The sequence below is a fragment of the Ictidomys tridecemlineatus genome, chromosome 7, assembly GCF_052094955.1.
Source record: "Ictidomys tridecemlineatus isolate mIctTri1 chromosome 7, mIctTri1.hap1, whole genome shotgun sequence".
NCBI classification, from domain to species: Eukaryota; Metazoa; Chordata; class Mammalia; order Rodentia; family Sciuridae; genus Ictidomys; species Ictidomys tridecemlineatus.
Window position 1 is genome coordinate 149887792 of NC_135483.1, and position 16628 is coordinate 149904419.

At 37.1% G+C, this 16628-nt stretch overlaps 1 protein-coding gene across 2 annotated transcripts in view; it reads right to left on the reverse strand.

Moving 5' to 3' along the window:
• Frzb (frizzled related protein) overlaps nt 1-16399 on the reverse strand; it is a 30839-nt gene extending 14440 nt beyond the window's left edge. Inside the window, exons 1-2 of one of the 2 annotated variants that reach the window (XM_040294560.2) lie at nt 15145-16399; nt 7794-7841 (exon numbers count right to left, since the gene is read on the reverse strand). In XM_040294560.2, coding sequence (XP_040150494.1) covers nt 7794-7841; nt 15145-15622 — 526 coding nt within the window. In that variant the 5' untranslated portion in view covers nt 15623-16399. The remainder of the gene's footprint in view (nt 1-7793; nt 7842-15144) is intronic. The other variant, XM_005324682.5, reaches the window with a different exon arrangement.
• Between the last annotated feature and the right edge of the window lie 229 nt (nt 16400-16628).

Below are 16628 nucleotides of genomic sequence, written 5' to 3' on the forward strand. Positions count from 1 at the left end.
TGAATGTTTTATATCCTGACATCTGACTCCTGAGACCCACTTGTCCTCTCTCCCTCCATTTTAAGAAACTTAGGGGCAGACAACAGAAAATTTTAAATGATATAGAAAATAAATTTTTCATGATTTGAAGATCTATATCCTTAACTCTGACCTAGCTGAGATTTGTGTTTTTTATCTGGCTACAAGAAGTGTCTATGAGCATGTACATAGGTAATTTTAAACATCTATTAACATCATCAACCATGAAATTGTCTTTCCTCTATAGAAACGTCTTCAAGCTGGGGCTGTAGCTCAGTGGCAGAGCACTTGCCTAGCATGTGTGGGGCACTGGGTTCGATCCTTGACACTGCATTTACAAAATAATGATAATAAAGGCATGCTGTCCATCTACAATTATGAAAAAATAAAACATAAAAAGAAATGTCCTCTGACTCTGTCACCTTGAGATATTCAACATTCTGTAAATGTGAGATGGTAAAGAGAAAGAGCACTCACATTTGTTGAACCCTCTTAGTCAACTGCACATTCATTCATGCCCTCTACCTATATTGATTGGGCATCTGTTATATTCCAGACTCTATAATAGTCCTGTGGAACACCTGATGGGCAATGCAGATAATCCAGAAGAGGATACAAACATGGAACAAGTAATTACACACAAAACAACTTACTGTCATGGATGATATATGCTATGAAGAAAAGTACAATGTGTATATATGTATATATAATGAGAACAAATGACTTAACCTAAACTGGCTTCAGAGGAAATAATATTTAAGATTAAAAAATGAGTCCTATTCACCCAGGCAGGAAGTATGTCTTGATATATACAAAAGACAGAGAAAGAAAAGTCCAAAAAGGAGACTGAGGAAGAGCATCCAGTGATGTGGGAGGAAACAAGGGAGGCTGTGGAGTCAGGAAAGCTGAAAAAAGAGGGAGTTCTAAGGAAAAAGGAGGGCAGGCCTCCGTGTTAAATGACCCTCAAAGCTCAAATTAGTTCAGAAATAAAAGGGCCCATTGAGTTTAATTGGCAAGGAGATGACAGGATTCTCAGCAAAAGGGACAATAAGACTTTGAAAGCCAGGACACTTCATCTGCCACATGAGAAAAAAGAGAGAGGGGCACCAATACTGACAGGGCTATAAATTTGTTGGTGGAGGATAAGAGAGTTTCTCCCAACAGCTCTTAACCTTCTCATTGCAAGATGAAGTGAAGTCATCAGCCAGGAGGAATGTGAGACTGAGAAGCAGGCGGTGGTGATGTGAAGGAACAAAATATGAAGCAGTTATTTGGAAAGAGCAGTTTTCCAGTAGATAAAATCACTGGGCAATGTTGGTTGTCAGTCACCCCAGATGAGTGATTTCCAGCAACTAGAGTCGGGAATTTGCCAGGTAAGTATAACAGAGGAAGAGAAGAAAGGGAATTGATGGTGTTTTCAAGAGGATAATTATTACCATAGACAGTGAAATCTCAAGCACACAGGAGGCCAGGAATTCAACAGATAGTAAGTGGTTGTTGATGGATAGGTCGTCTTAATGGAGCTGGGAGAAAAATAGTAGTGATGGTATCAGAGTCAATGAGCTGGAATAAAAAGAGGTCGTTAGGCAAAGAGTGGATGCCTGAAATTAGGATTATGAAGTTAACATAAGACTAAATGGAAAAGTTCAGGATGTTCTGAAAGACCTTAAAGGGAGCATGAATTTACTAATTGGCCTCCTAGAAGGTTAGTTCCACCATCCTTCTAGAAAGAAGGAGATGAAAAACATCTCTAGAATACACCCCTAGAACCAATCACATTGTCTTGTCCCAGAATTAGAAGTCATCAAATGTACAGTTTATGGAAAACCTATAGGGGTTTGTTGTTCCTAGATATTAAAAAACAAAGTACCAGAACCCTAGTGTCCTGATGACAATGAGGAAGTGGAGATGGGGAATAAAACATTGCCATTTCTACAGAACAAGAAAACAAGAACTGTATTAAACCAGGAACAAGACTTAAAAGGCTAGAATTTAAAATGTCACATTGGCATTATGCTCAGAAAAGCCTGTATCATTATGCAATAAACATAATGAAGTTATGAACAGAACTAGATGGATAAAACTCAAGAACACTATAGTAAGCAAAAGAAGCCAATCAAAAGAGATGTATCATATTATTCCATTTACTTGAAGCTGAAAATCAGATAATACTAACCTATAGTAATAAAAATTAGAACTGTGCTTGCCTAAAGTGGTCACAAGGAAATTTCAAAGGGCAATGTGTATGTTCTCTATCTTGTTCTGGGTCTATATATTTGTCAAAATTCATTGTAGCATACACTTGAGATTTATGCATTTTACAGTAAGTAAATTAAACCTTCATGAACACCATTAGTATAAAAATTCATATAAGATACTCCTTTCATTTTTCTATAAAATGAAGTGTGCCATGACTTAGCAGCCATTCATTACCTGTTTAAAATAATATTTATTTCCTAAACATCTACATAAGGCAAAAATATCATATTAAATTTTATTTTGGATTAAAGCAGTATATAGAAAATGTGATGAAGTTGGCTGGTGAACCTGTTCAATATAATAAGGCTTTAAAAAGCATAAGTAACATTTGTTCAACTGAGCTATGAAAACAAACCTCAAATATTGTAATAAAGAACTCAATTCAGAGTAATTTGCATTTTGTAAAAGGGAATTGCTTAAGATTGAAAGGACTACCGCTGTATTAATAAGAAAAGAAAGTTTAATTTATTCCTTTAGGATTCACATTTTTTGGAAATTTTAAAATAAACTACCTAATAACATAAGGTTTCTATATCTAAGAGACATTCAGAATATTCAAAATATAGGAAGAATCAATGCAATTCTGATTGTTTTCCATTATGGCATCTAAAGTGTTGCATTTATATGATATACTCTAAAGAGATCAATGAGCAAAAAGACAAAATGAGTTCCACAGCCTTTAGAATGTCCTATGTCTAATCAATGCTAGGCATAGGAAAAGGAGGTAGAGGAAAACAAAGTGCCAGCCACCTGTCTACTCCTTCATTTCATAGTCTTGGTATATAATGTGTCTGGTACAAGCATTCATTACATTTTTGATGAATGGTAGAATAATGGACTGAAACAAGCTATGAAACTTCAGAATCGGGGATCTATAAAATGACAGTGGCACATAATACATAAGAGAGCTGAATGAAGAAATTTTATTTATTTATTTATTTTGTACCAGGGATTGAACTCAGGGGCACTCGACCACTGAGCCACATCCCCAGCCCTATTTTGTATTTCATTTAGAGACAGGGTCTCACTGAGTTGCTTAGTGCCTCGCTTTTGCTGAGGCTGGCTTTGAACTCGAGATGCTCCTGCCTCAGTCTCCAGAGACACTAGGATTATAGGCATGCACCACCATGCCCAGCAGAAAAATTTTTTAATGAAAATCTTACTCTAGCTATTAAATATATTATATTTAAAGTACAAGTAGGATAGCTGGAGAGAAGTTTTTATTGGAGGAAAAATGTGGTATTCTACCTGGGAGTTTGATTCAGAACTACCTTCACAATGATCTGTGTAGCTGGATGAACTCTGATAGCAAAAAATCATCATGAGGATAGAGGGAAAGAGGCCAAGCACAGGAGCCTCTGGATGTGCCCACAGATGTGGGGCTCTGGGAGAAGAACTGGGAAAGAGAGGACTGCTGAGGAAAGAATATCATTGGCTGCAAAGTCATGAAGAAAATCCTGCAGTTACAAGCTACTGTACTATTACAAAAATACTGTTTATCTATCCTAATTCTTTTCCAGTAAAGCATGGAAGCCACTCCAGGTTAATTTGACCTCTAGAATTAGTAAGCATTTGCAGAAGGGAACTCAGGGGTCAGTACAATCTGATTTTATGTTGGGAAACAGACTCAGAAAAATAACTTTGTCATGATTGGGTAGTTAATAAGTGTCAGAAATTAACTACATCTCCTCTAGAGAAATTTGTTCATTTTTAAATATAAATGCTCATAAATTGATTGTCATACCAAAAATTCCTGGGGAAATTTTTTTTAAATTCTTTTAATAAACATACCTTTTCATCAAATCATGTCACTGTCTGCCTAAATTTTCTGTGCTGCTTTGACAAAGAGACTCGAGGGGAATGAACTATTTTCCCCCCATACTTCATGCCATACAAATAGAGAGGGTCTATTCCTTATTATGACAGCAAATTTACAACAGTAAAACCCTCACAAATTGGAAGCTGCTCACAGTCATTATCTCCAAAAGAAAAAAAAATTGTTAAGCTTTGAGGCAAAGAATAAATTAATTGGAGTGAAAGAATTTCTTTCCCAAATTTCCAGACACAAACAGCTTGACACTTTGGAAAGAGGTCAGTATGTGGGTTACAGTGTTTTTGTGCCTTCTTCACTTTCTGCTTTATCATGATCCATCTCAGCTGTTACATTTCTCCAAAGTATAAAATTCTGTGTGTGAACAAATTATATTTTCTTTTCAGAAATATGTCTCCATCAGTGTTTTTTTTACAAACAGAATGAGCTTTGGTTTTGCCTGTTGTTTGTTTTCCTCACCCCCATTATACCAGGGAACAGGAAAACAGTTTTAAAAACAGAACAGTAAACACTGAACCTAGGAACACTGCACTCATTCCAGGTAGTTTTACATGTTGTACTATTTTTATATATTGTTTATAGTGTTGCTAATGTCTTCTAACTTTCACAGTGTGATATAAAAAGTGGGTATTTGAAAAAAATAATTCTTTAACACTTTGTAAATTTGGCAAAAATTATAAATTTGTAAATTCAGGAATCTCAGTTAATCCTAAACAAGAAAAACTCAAACAAATCAATGGCCAAGCATGTCATAATCTGACTGCTAAAAACTAAAGACAAAGAAAAATCTTTAAAGCAACTAGAGAAAACAGATGCATTACTTGCAGACGAACAATGATTCATTCATTGCCAGTTTCTCATAAGAAACATGGAAACCAGAAGTGAGCAGAATATTTTAAAGTGCGAAATGGATTGCCAGATCAGAATTCTACATCCAGTGAAAATATCCTTCAGAGGTAAAGGTGAGATGAAGTCATATTCAGGTGAAGGAAAATAGAGAGCTTATTGCCACCAGAACGGTTCTAAAAGTACTAAGGGAAGTGAAAAGGAGAGAAACGATACCAGAAAGAAGCCTGGAACATTGGGAAATAAGAGATAGTAAGCTCTTAAGTTGTTGAAAGTTCTTTTAATGGTCAAAAGAAAAATATAAGATATTATCTCCTGGGGATATATATTCCCATGCAATTTTATACACCAGCACACTCCCAAGAGTATGTGTGGAAGAGAAGAGGGAAATACATTGAAATAACCCCAAAGAAAGAATGAAATGGGAATGAAGAAGAAAACAAACAAATAGAAAACAAGTAAAATGATAGTCCTGAATACAAACATATTAATAATTACATTAGGTTAAGTGGTCAAATTACACCAATCAAAAGACAAAGACTAACAGAATGGACTAAAAAAAAAAAAGAATCAACAACAAAAAAACACAATCCAACTATATGATGTCTACAAGAAATTTATTTTTAAAATAATGATAAAAATAAATTCATCAAAAAACAATGTGTAGGTATGTTAAAAGTAGAATGATAGAGAAACACATTGAAAACACTAATTAAAAGAAAGCTGGAGTGTTTATATTATTATCAGACAAAAATAGGCTTTAAAGCAGAGACAATTATCAGAGGTGGGAGACACTATGTTTTAAAAATATCAATTCACTATAAGACATAAGAAATACTAAATATGTGCATACCAAATAACAGGACTTCAAAATACATGAAGCAAACCTGACGGAACTGAAAAGAAAATCAAAATGAACACAAAAATGTTTGAGATACAAATCTCTCTCAGTGATCAATAAATCTAGCAGACAGGAGACTAGCAATAAAAAAAGAATTAAACAAAGGTATTAATCAACTGAATGGAACTGACATTCAAAGAATATTTTACCAAACATCAAAATATACTTTTTTCAAGTACACATTCATCAAGATAGATCACATCCTCATTCTTAGAATAAACTTTTACAAATTTAGAAGAATCTAAAGTATGTTCTCTGACCATAATAGAATTTTAAAGTAACACAAAAAAATTTTAAAGTAAAATATTTATAACAGGAAAATCCCCAAATATTATTAAATTAATCAGCACAATCCTAGATAATGCACGAGTCAGAGGAAGTCTCAAGGAATTCTAAAACATTTTGAACTGAAGAAAAGTGGAAAAAAACATATCAACATTTATAGGCTACAACTAATGTCATTCTTAGATACTTATAGCATTATATTATACTAGAAAAATAAAGAAGAAATGTGTCAAATAATATTAAATATAAGCTTCTACCTTAAAACCAAAGAAAGTAGAAGAAAAATGGAAATCAATAAAACTGAAAATAGAAAAACAGTAGAGAAAATGAAGAAACCAAAAGACAGGTCTTTGGATGCATAAAAATAATAACCACTCAAACTTTGATGTTTAGGGGCTGGGAATGTGGCACTGGGTTCGATCCTCAGTATCACATAAAATAAAATAAAGATGTTGTATCCACCAAAAACTGAAAAATAATTATTAAAAATTTTCTCTCTCTCTTTAAAAAAAAATCTTTTTTTAATGTTTAGAAAACTCAATTTAAAATGGGTAAAACAATTAAACAGACACTTCACCAGAAAAAAAAAAAACAGATGTGGACAGAACACTAGCCCATGAAAAGATATTCAATATCATCAACCATTAGGAAATTGCAAATTGAACACTGAGCTATATTACACACTTATTAAAATGGCTTACAATACCAAGTGCTAATGAGGATACAGAGTAACTTGAATCTTACAAGGCAAAATTTAACAGTCATTTTGGAAACAGTTTAGCAGTTTATTATTAAGTTAAACGTATACTTACCATATAACACAGATATCCTATTCCTAGATATTTACCCTAAAGAAATGAAAATGTATACTCACACAAAAACCTATACAAGAATGCATATAGCCCCTCTATTAATGATTGCTAAGAGCTGGAAACATCTAAATACCCTTCAAGGAATGACTGGACAAACAAAATGGTAATACATCCAAAGTAATAAAATATTCAGCAATAAAATGGAATGGATTATTAATACATGGAACAAGATGAATGATTCTCAAAGGCATTATGCTGAGTGAAAAAATCCAATTTCAAAAAGTCACACCGTCTATCATTCCATTTATACAACAAGCCCAAAAATACATTACCAAAATGATAGTGAATGTATCACTGATTGACAGTGGTTAGGGGAAAACCTAATTATACAGGGAGATTAAAAAAAGGAGTCTTGGACTGGGGTTGTGGCTTAGCGGAACCAGTGTACTTGCCTAGCATGTGTGAGGCACTGGGTTTGATTCTCAGCACCACATATAAATAAATTTAAAAAAATAAAGTTCCATCAACAACTAAAAAATATTTAAAAAAAAATAAAATAAAGGAGTCTATTAGGGAGTGATGGAGTTGTTTTGTATTCTGATTGTATTGTTGGTTCATGAATTTATACATTCATTAAAATTGCTGTATATCAAGTTCTATACCAAAAATTAAATTTATTATATATTAATACTAAAAATAAAATTAATATAAATAATTTTTTTTTTACTTTTAAAAACTGTTAAAATGTTAGGGCACAAACTTCCATAAATTTGAGTATTGAGATTACATCAAAGACTAGCTTGACCACAAATGAAACCCAGGAAGATCCTGATGTACTCACCGCTGCTTGCACCTCGACAGTTGCCATTACTAGAATCCATAGGAAAATCTGAAAGTGACAGAATAAAGAAAGAGCCATAACATATTTGTTATTACTTCAAGAATTCCTATATCAAAATCTAATTCAGTGGCAAGTTTGATTTGCATAAGAGCCAGATTTTTTAAGGAAATGGAACCTTATTAGTGTTGTAAGGCTGTTTTTTTTATTTGTGAACTGAATATGGATGAGATCTATTCCGTGATGTGATTGAAAGGTGATATACTCTTGAATCCTCAATTGTTCATAAAATTTCGGGATTCAATGAGTAACTTGTGGTTGAAACAAAAGTTGTAAATGACGAGCATCCTATCACAATAAAGGCTTTGCAGACATTAGGCGTTCACCAAACACTGTAACTTGATGACAAAAAGAACTGAACACTCCTGATCAACAATGGTGTGTGTCACACTGTGCTGGCACACAGTGAGCTCTTTAGTGCCTAAGGAAAACATTCAGAAAGTGTGCTAGGCATTTCTATTAACAGAAGACCAAATAATTATTCAGCAGAAAGGAAATCTACTGCCTAGGACCTGTTCAAAGCCAGTGCAATGTGACATTAGAAATTGCATTAATTTTTTTATGATATCATAATCCTAAAAAATGGTAAAGATGATGGTCTTTGAATTAAGATAAAGGTCTTCTGATTAATGATAAAGGTTTTCTAATTAAGAAAGCAGCCTCTGATGAATTCCACTGCCAGCAGAGCACCTGCTGAGAGATGTGTACCTAGCCATGAATTCTCACTGACACTGCAACTCACACCTGCATACAAGAGAGTCACACCTGTGTTAACACCTTGCTACGTGAGATCAATGCTTCTATTTATTCTAACAGAAAATAGCATTCTTTCTCTATCATTTTTCTTCATAGGTCACATCATAAATTAAACAAGGAAAAGTTTATACTATCTTGGGACAATGACAATCACAATTACAACTAATGACTTATTTTCTCAGGTTTAGTAATTATTAGCTGTTTTTTGTTTCCTTTGATACTGGAGAGCTGGTTTTGTTTCTTTGTTTTTCTGGTGCTGGAGAATGAACCCAGGGCCTGTTACATGTTAAGCATATGCTCTTCTGCTGAGCTCCATCTCCACCTCTCTGCTGGTATTTATAAAGCTATATCCAAGAAAAGATACAGGTCTGCAAATAAATAAATAGATAAACAGTCAACAAACACTAGTTCTAAAACATTTGGCTCAACTTGAGCATAAATTACTATCTTAATGACTTATTCTATTTAAACTTCATTCAGTAAATATATGCAATTTTTAGGATAATGTGCTGATAGTTTTTCTACTCCTGAACAATAATGTGATAAAATAAATATGGTTTACATAAAAATAATCTTCATAGAAATTATTGTATAGATTAAAATGATATTGGTCCACATTTAAAATGGCTAGTGTTCAAAGATTTATGTAAAAATTAAAAATTACTCTTTCCATGGAAAAAGAAAAATCTTTTGAAACAGTTGAGTCAAGGAGAATGTTTTTCTTCTTTCATAGTCATAGTCACAATGAAATAGTTCTACACTTTTAATTATACTTAGAGGGTGGTAGTGCAGTTGCCTAGCACATAAGAGGGCCTGGGTTCTAATCCCCTGTACCACAAGTAAATAGATAGATAAATAAAAATGCTTATAAGTCAATTGTTAGAATTGTAAAGAGAAAAACGAGCATTTTTTTCTGATCATAAATTTTAGACATTGCTTTTAGAAAGTTAAATTTAGGAAGTCTAGCATTAAAATTATCCTGAGTTAAAATAGTATCATTATTTTATATCATTATCATTATTCTGTATCATTAGTAGATTTTATGGCCCATGGATTTCTAGTGGAGTGTCCTTAGGAACTGGAGAAGGTGGAGAGAGTTTTTCCAGATAAAGGATACAACTGCAAAAGTACTGAGGTAGAACACTATAGTGCTCTTCAGGAGCCCCGAAATCCTCTGGTATGGCTAAAGCACAGAGCAGGATAGGCAGAGAGAAATCAAGATGAAGGGGTCAGATCCTGAAGGCTATAGGTAGGCCAAAGGACTTCAAACAACACATTTTCATTTCAGAAAGAGAAGTCCTGTTGGAATAGGGAGGAGGAATATTGGAGATAAGAGGGCCAATCACTATCCTATGGCCATAATCCACATGACAAAGGATGAGGTCCAAACTAAGAAAATGACATTAGAGAGGAAGGGAAGGAAATTGAACTCAGAGTAGATCCAACCACACTTAATACTCAATATTTATGTGAGGTATGAGGAAAAGAATAGAATCAAGGCTGATTCCCAAGCTAGACAACGAGGTGCAGTGGTACTCTCAATGATACCAGGAAAATTCTAGGAAAGAACCAATGTGGGAGGGTGAGGAAAGGATGAGTTCACTCTGATGCAAGCTGAGATGGAGGGACTCAGGTTTGAGGAGAGAACCTGAAATGTGTGTTCTGCTAACTCAACAAGGCAGCAAGGTGATAACCTCCTACGTGTTGACATCCCCTGGGCTTTCTTCTCACAAGCCAAATACAAATGGGCTTTCAAAATACAAAGAAAAAACTTTATTCCTTTAACTGCAACCTGATGGGTAAAAGCACAAGTTCTCTGTAAAGTTACCAACCACATTTCTTTCTTTTTTTAAAAAAATATATTTTAATTGTTGATGTACCTTTATTTTATTCATTTATTCATATGCAGTGCTGAAAATTGAACCCAATACCTCACACATGCTAGGCAAGTGCTCTACCACTAGGCTACAACCGAGAGAAAGTACAGTATAGGACATGCTCTGGCTTGAATCCTCTTTTTCTTAACAGCTAACCTAACTTGATAGGTCACTTGACTTCTCTATATGCCTTGGCTTTCTTTTCTGCAAAATGGGAGCAGTAGTTATGAAAATGTAGGGAACATTGCCACTTAATTGCCACTCAATTAAGGATAGGGCCTAGAACATGTTAAGAGTTGCTGCTAATGATCCCTCTCTTGAGATGGCCCAACCTCTCCCAGTGATGATGTTGAGAAACATATAAATGTGTGCATTACCATTATCAATCACATCATATAAATATTTCTATTCTTCTTCATAATCCCCAATCAATGATAATGCCAAGGGACTTGTTCAAAGTACAAAATTAATGGCAAATCTGAAATTCCAACTAAGTGGTTGAAACTCTAGATTGAAGAAATACAGCCAATTCTTAATTATTTAAAACTCTATGTCTATATGGTTCCTCTTGCTCTCCTCTTTGTAGACGCCTAGTAGAAAGAAAAATACCAAATATAATATAACATAGTCAATTTTGCTCTTTGAACAACTTTTTAAAATTTGTTGGGAAGGAGAGTGTTAAAAGCCAATTATTAAAATATGATTTAGGAGGGCTGGGGATATAGCTCACTCAGTTGGTAGAATGCTTGCCTCGCATGGACAAGGCCCTGGGTTCAATCCCCAGCATCACTATACACAGATACACACACACACACATACACACACACACACACACACACACACACATGATTTAGGCACTATGTAACATTTCATATCACTGCTAATAGAAAGTTAACTCTAAATAAAACACGTGCCGTAAAACTGAGATACTTTTCCACCCAGGGTGCTTTGGCATATTTCACATGATGAAGGATCTTTAGAAACATGATTTTTTAAAATTCTAGTCCTAATCTAAAATTTCCATTTCTCCTTTCCATTCCATATTTCTCCTCATAGCCTTCCTTCTTAGTATTTGGTCCCTCAAATATTTGTAGACTAGAGCTAAAGAAAAGGCTGACTGTTCCTCAGAGAGTGGAGAAATGATTAAACAGCAGTTCCCGCATGCAAAAGCTGGCGCAGCTCTACCAGGCAAGAGGGCCTGCAGAATGTGTTGAGCAAGAGCTAGGGGACAAGTCAGCACTACACAGAATCCAGCAATAACTGAGGGCTGATTATAAAAACCTTGGCATGACCAACTGTAGGTGCTGTAGAAAAAGCTGCAAAATATCCTACATAAATTTTCTTAAATACTTGATTTCTGAGATAAATTATAATTTACAGATACCCATCAGACTCATTCTTCTTTCTTGTTACTCCCAAAGGGATTTCCTCTTGAGCCTGAGGTCCAGGTCCCTTTGTAGAAAGTGAACTATTCATTTCATATACACAGAAGAAATAAGATCTTCTCCAGTTAGGTCCCAGTATAATGTTTGCTCAATAGAGATAATTGTTAAAAGTCCTAGGCAATATCTGTGTTTACCAACATTAACATTTCAAAAACAATGAAAGAAAAAATCAGTCAATTTTATATAACAGTGATAATAATAGAAAAATTGTAACAGCGGCAACAATTAGTTCTGAGCATACTATGTACCAACTACTGGCTCAATGCTTTACATGCTGTTTAAATCAATCTTCACCATTTTCTTTGGGTGTGGGCAAATTTTTTCCCCAACTATAGATAAGAAAACTAAATCAGAGAGGTCACATAATTTTCCTATAGCAACAGTAGATATGAGGCAGAGTTGATATACAATTCCCGGTTGGCCTGACTCTAAGTCCATATTCTTTACTCACTGTGCAGTAGTAAAGATTTGACTAAACAGTGTACTAAACTAGCTGAATGGCTAAATTGAACTGAGTTCTCAAAGGATAAAAAGAAGTATATGCAGCCATACTCTACAACAAATATAAAATACTTAGAAAGAATAAACAATATGAATTTATTAGTAATGGCCAACATGTAATCTATTCCTTCTAAATTAAGTATGTTTGCCCTTAGTGTCTTGAAAGCAAAGAAGCATTATTTTATTTCAGTAAGGCTTTGCTTTGTAAAGTACCCTAAGATTATTTGTGGAGTCACAATTTACTATGGGGGAACAGATCTCTATGACTGGCAGGATCTGAAAATCCTCAGTGTTAAAGGAATGTTAAAGGTGGTCCCACTGTATTCAGGGAGAGCTCCTTTTTATATCTGACTGGATAGACTCTAGTCATAAGACACAGGGCTCTATTTATATCTGCAGGAAAAAAAAATCTGCTTCTTGAACTATCATATCCCACTAAACCAAGGAGTATATTGCATTGTAGATAAAACCAGCCACATGTGGTGGTTCCTAAGTAATTCCAGGTGTCTGACAGTTTGACCCAATGTGGGGAATGTAATTTTCAACATACTGGCTCTGGAAGCTAGGGGACCCTTCAGGCTAGAATCTACCCCTCTACTCCCAGACTTTACTCCCCTTTAGCTTCCTCCTGCCACCACAGTCTTTGATTCACACTGAAGGTTGGGCAGAGAGAATATCATTACTAAAATATGATTCCAGCTATCACCTACCCCTACTTATTTTTCTAGCAAGCATGCTGACAGCAAAACTAATATTATGGCATTTTAAAGCAGCTCAGAAATCAGGTCCCCCGGACTGACAAATTGTTTCCATGCATGTCCTATTTGAATGCTTCAATGAGGCAATTGTTCCACATTTGGTCCATGGTGATAGGTAACTCAGGGACATTTAATGAAACTGCTTCCCATCCATATTGACCATGCTTTTTGAGAGCCATTAACCTTGCCAAATCTCACTCCTTCCAGGTCCATCTCTAAGACAGCTTTTAGAGCAAGTCTTGTCCTTTAAGGAGAGGACACATGTCAATGTGAATCATTGCCACCTCATTCCTAGTCCTTGGCCTGAGGGGAGCGCCAGTATTTAACTGATTCTAAGTGCCTGGCAAACCACAGGTAGCAACTGCCCTGAGTTCTGCCAGAGTCTGTAGAGTCCCTAACTTTACTGGGTGTAAAGGCTCAAGGGTGCTCTTTTACCCCAAAGAGATTAAGAAATGTTTCTTCTGATTATTTTATACAACCAGTTCTTGGTTCTTGATTAACATTAGAATACAATATGTATATTCAAAGAGTGATAAACTAAGTAAGGTTCAATAAGTTCTTGAAATCTTTCTATTCAGTTTCAGTTTTTTACTGTTCATACAAGCATTTTCCATTCCCCTCTGACTTTATGTTAATGTGTATAGGAAGTAATTCTCTGAATCAGTCCCCTGATAACTAAGAACTACTAACCAAAAATGGACTGGGGACAATGAACCCAAGCTGAGCAAGTTAAAAGACATAAGAAGGAAACGTTGATACCCATTGAACAAATGTGGATGGGACAACTGAGTCAACTAAAAACAAGGTTAATCTGGGGAAGATATAAAAGAGGACCACTAGTATGATAAATTTTTTTTTCATTCCTAAAGCATATGAGGAGTAAAATTTGAGTTTTGGGTTAGCCAGAGGGAGTAATATTGAATTAGAATTAAATGGACCCTAATGTACGAGGCTTAGTTGGGGGACTTAGAGTTATGAAAGTCATAATTAGGCCAAAAACTAGTGAGAAACCAACTTGTGGTTATTCCATTAAATGGAGAAATACAAAAAAGTTTTATGGTGGAGAAAGAGTGAAATGAATGTGTGGATGATGCACACACAAAGCATGAATAAGGTATTAAAGACAAACCATTTACAGAGCATAAGATCAGGATAAGAGGTGAGATTAAATAACATGAGTATATGAAGATAACACTCTTAAAATATAACTCCTTTAATCCATATGCCATTTACAGAATAACTTGAAATCGTGTGGGCCTGTGAAAAAGAGTCCAGTAATTTCAGTCTGCCAACTCTATGGCTGGAGCAAGCCGCAGAAGCTAATTAGCAGTGCATAGCAATGTTTCACAACTGTTTTAGTCTGGAATGGAATTACAATTCATCTCATTGAAGGAAGGGGAAATTTAAGGTGAAGGTAATTGCTCAAATTGGATTTTGAGCAAACACTCACCACTAACATCTGCAGATTGGAGCAAGGTTACTGAAATCATCTTGTGTTTTCAATGGTCAGATACAAATGAGGTTTTCAGTTTTCTGTTTTCTCCATACAATCTTAATCAGCTAAAACACTAGACATAGAAATCTGATGACTGAGACTGCAAGAGAATCAGGCAAGAAAACTCAGTGATTATAAACAAGCAAGTAAGGAAAGAGCATTAGTAAACAAAATGTGGCTGCTTCCACATGGAAAGAGTAGAAAATAAAGGGTCAGTGTGGAGCAGAAGTGTGATGAGAGTGGAATGAATAGAGTGCTTTAGAAAGACAAATAAGCTATTAAAAGAGAGTGCAACAGTTTGGAAGAGTGATGAGGTGAAACTTGAAAAGAAGAATGGTGCTCACTAGGGGAGTGATCAAGGGAGAGATTAAAAGATCCCAAGAGAAAAAACGGAGTTAGAAGATAAAGGCGAATAACCAGGAGTGTCCGGGCAGGGGCAGGGTGGGCATTGTCCAGACTCACCTGCTCCATCCGCTGTGACGATGGCCTCCGGAGAGATGCACACGCCCCGGTCGTACACTGGTAATTCCTCGCAGGCCAAGCTCTCCGGCCATGAGTGGCGGTACTTGATAAGGATGGGCTCACAGCCCTGCCTGGCCCTCTCGCACACAGACTTGCAGGGCTTGATGGGCTCATGCTGGAAGTCAATGGTGCAGATAGGTGCGTACATGGCGCAGAGGAAGAAGAGCAGATCTGGGCTGCAATGTGTGCCCAGCAGACCTTCGAATTGCTCGATGGCCAGTATGGCATTGGCCTGGGTGCTATGGTGCAGGTGATTGGGCATCTTGGTCATGTTCCAGGGCAAGGACTTGCACATGGGGATGCGGACGGGCTCACAGGCTGCTGCCCGAGCTCCAGGCACCTGGAGCAGACAGAATGCAGCCAGAGTGAGCAGCCCAGCTCGCAGCAGCAGCATCCTTCCTGGGCTGCCGCAGACCATGATCCCAGCAGAACGGGACAGGGAGCAACACTACCGTGGACGCTGAGAGGTCCGCTCCGCCGTCTCCTCCTGTTGCCTGGAAGTGGACACAATGATCTGGGAGCTTCTCCTCCCCCGGCAATCTCACAGCTTCCTTGGATCAAATTCCCCCAATGGGGTCCAACGAGCTTCACCGAGCTCCGCTCCCGCCGCTTTGGCTGCTCTTTCCAAACGTCTAAGCCTTCGGGCGCAGCAGCATCTATTTATTCCTCTCCCTCTGGCAGAAGAACCAGAATTTGCACATCAATCAGATGAGAGGAACACCAGAGGAAGAAATAAAAAGTACATTCAGCTAAGGTAGTTGGAGCTTTGGGGTATCGCGTCCGCTGGATACCAAAAAGATGCTAGCAAGAAGCATTCAATTCTCTAAAGCGAGGATAAGAGACGGAGGACCGGGTAGGGAGGAAGGCGGAAAACAGGGGGGAAACTAATGGGAGAGGAGGGTACAGTAGGAGTTTGCTACGTCCCGTAGTCTGAGAAAGATCAATTTTCGGTGTGCGCTGCGAAGAGCCTAGCCCCGAGGTCTGCGGCTGGGACCTACAGCTCTTGGCTCTCCCACCTCCAAACGGGTGGGGGAGCTCCGCCCCCCGGGCAGACCCAGCCTCCAACGCCTGCTCCTCTTCACTGGAAGGGAAAGGGTGTGCGGGGGAGAAGTCTCTGAGTTGCGGGAGATGGGAGGGAAGTCTTGCTAAGCGGTGAAGATGCGGTAACCCCAAGCAGTGCCCACTAGAGCGGGGCATCTCTTCCTCAGTCCCGCAATGGGAAGCCCCAAAGACGAGCCGCTGCCCCTGACTGAAGAGCCCACTCCAATTCCCCAGGGAGGAGTCCACTAATTTCCGCACCCCCACTGGGGCCCCTCACTCCCTGGAGTATTTCCTTTCAGCAAACTACAACGCAGCTTTTCTTCTAAGATCAGACCTGAGGAAGGAAGGCTTAAACAGCACTAAATGTCCACATCGCAGAAAAC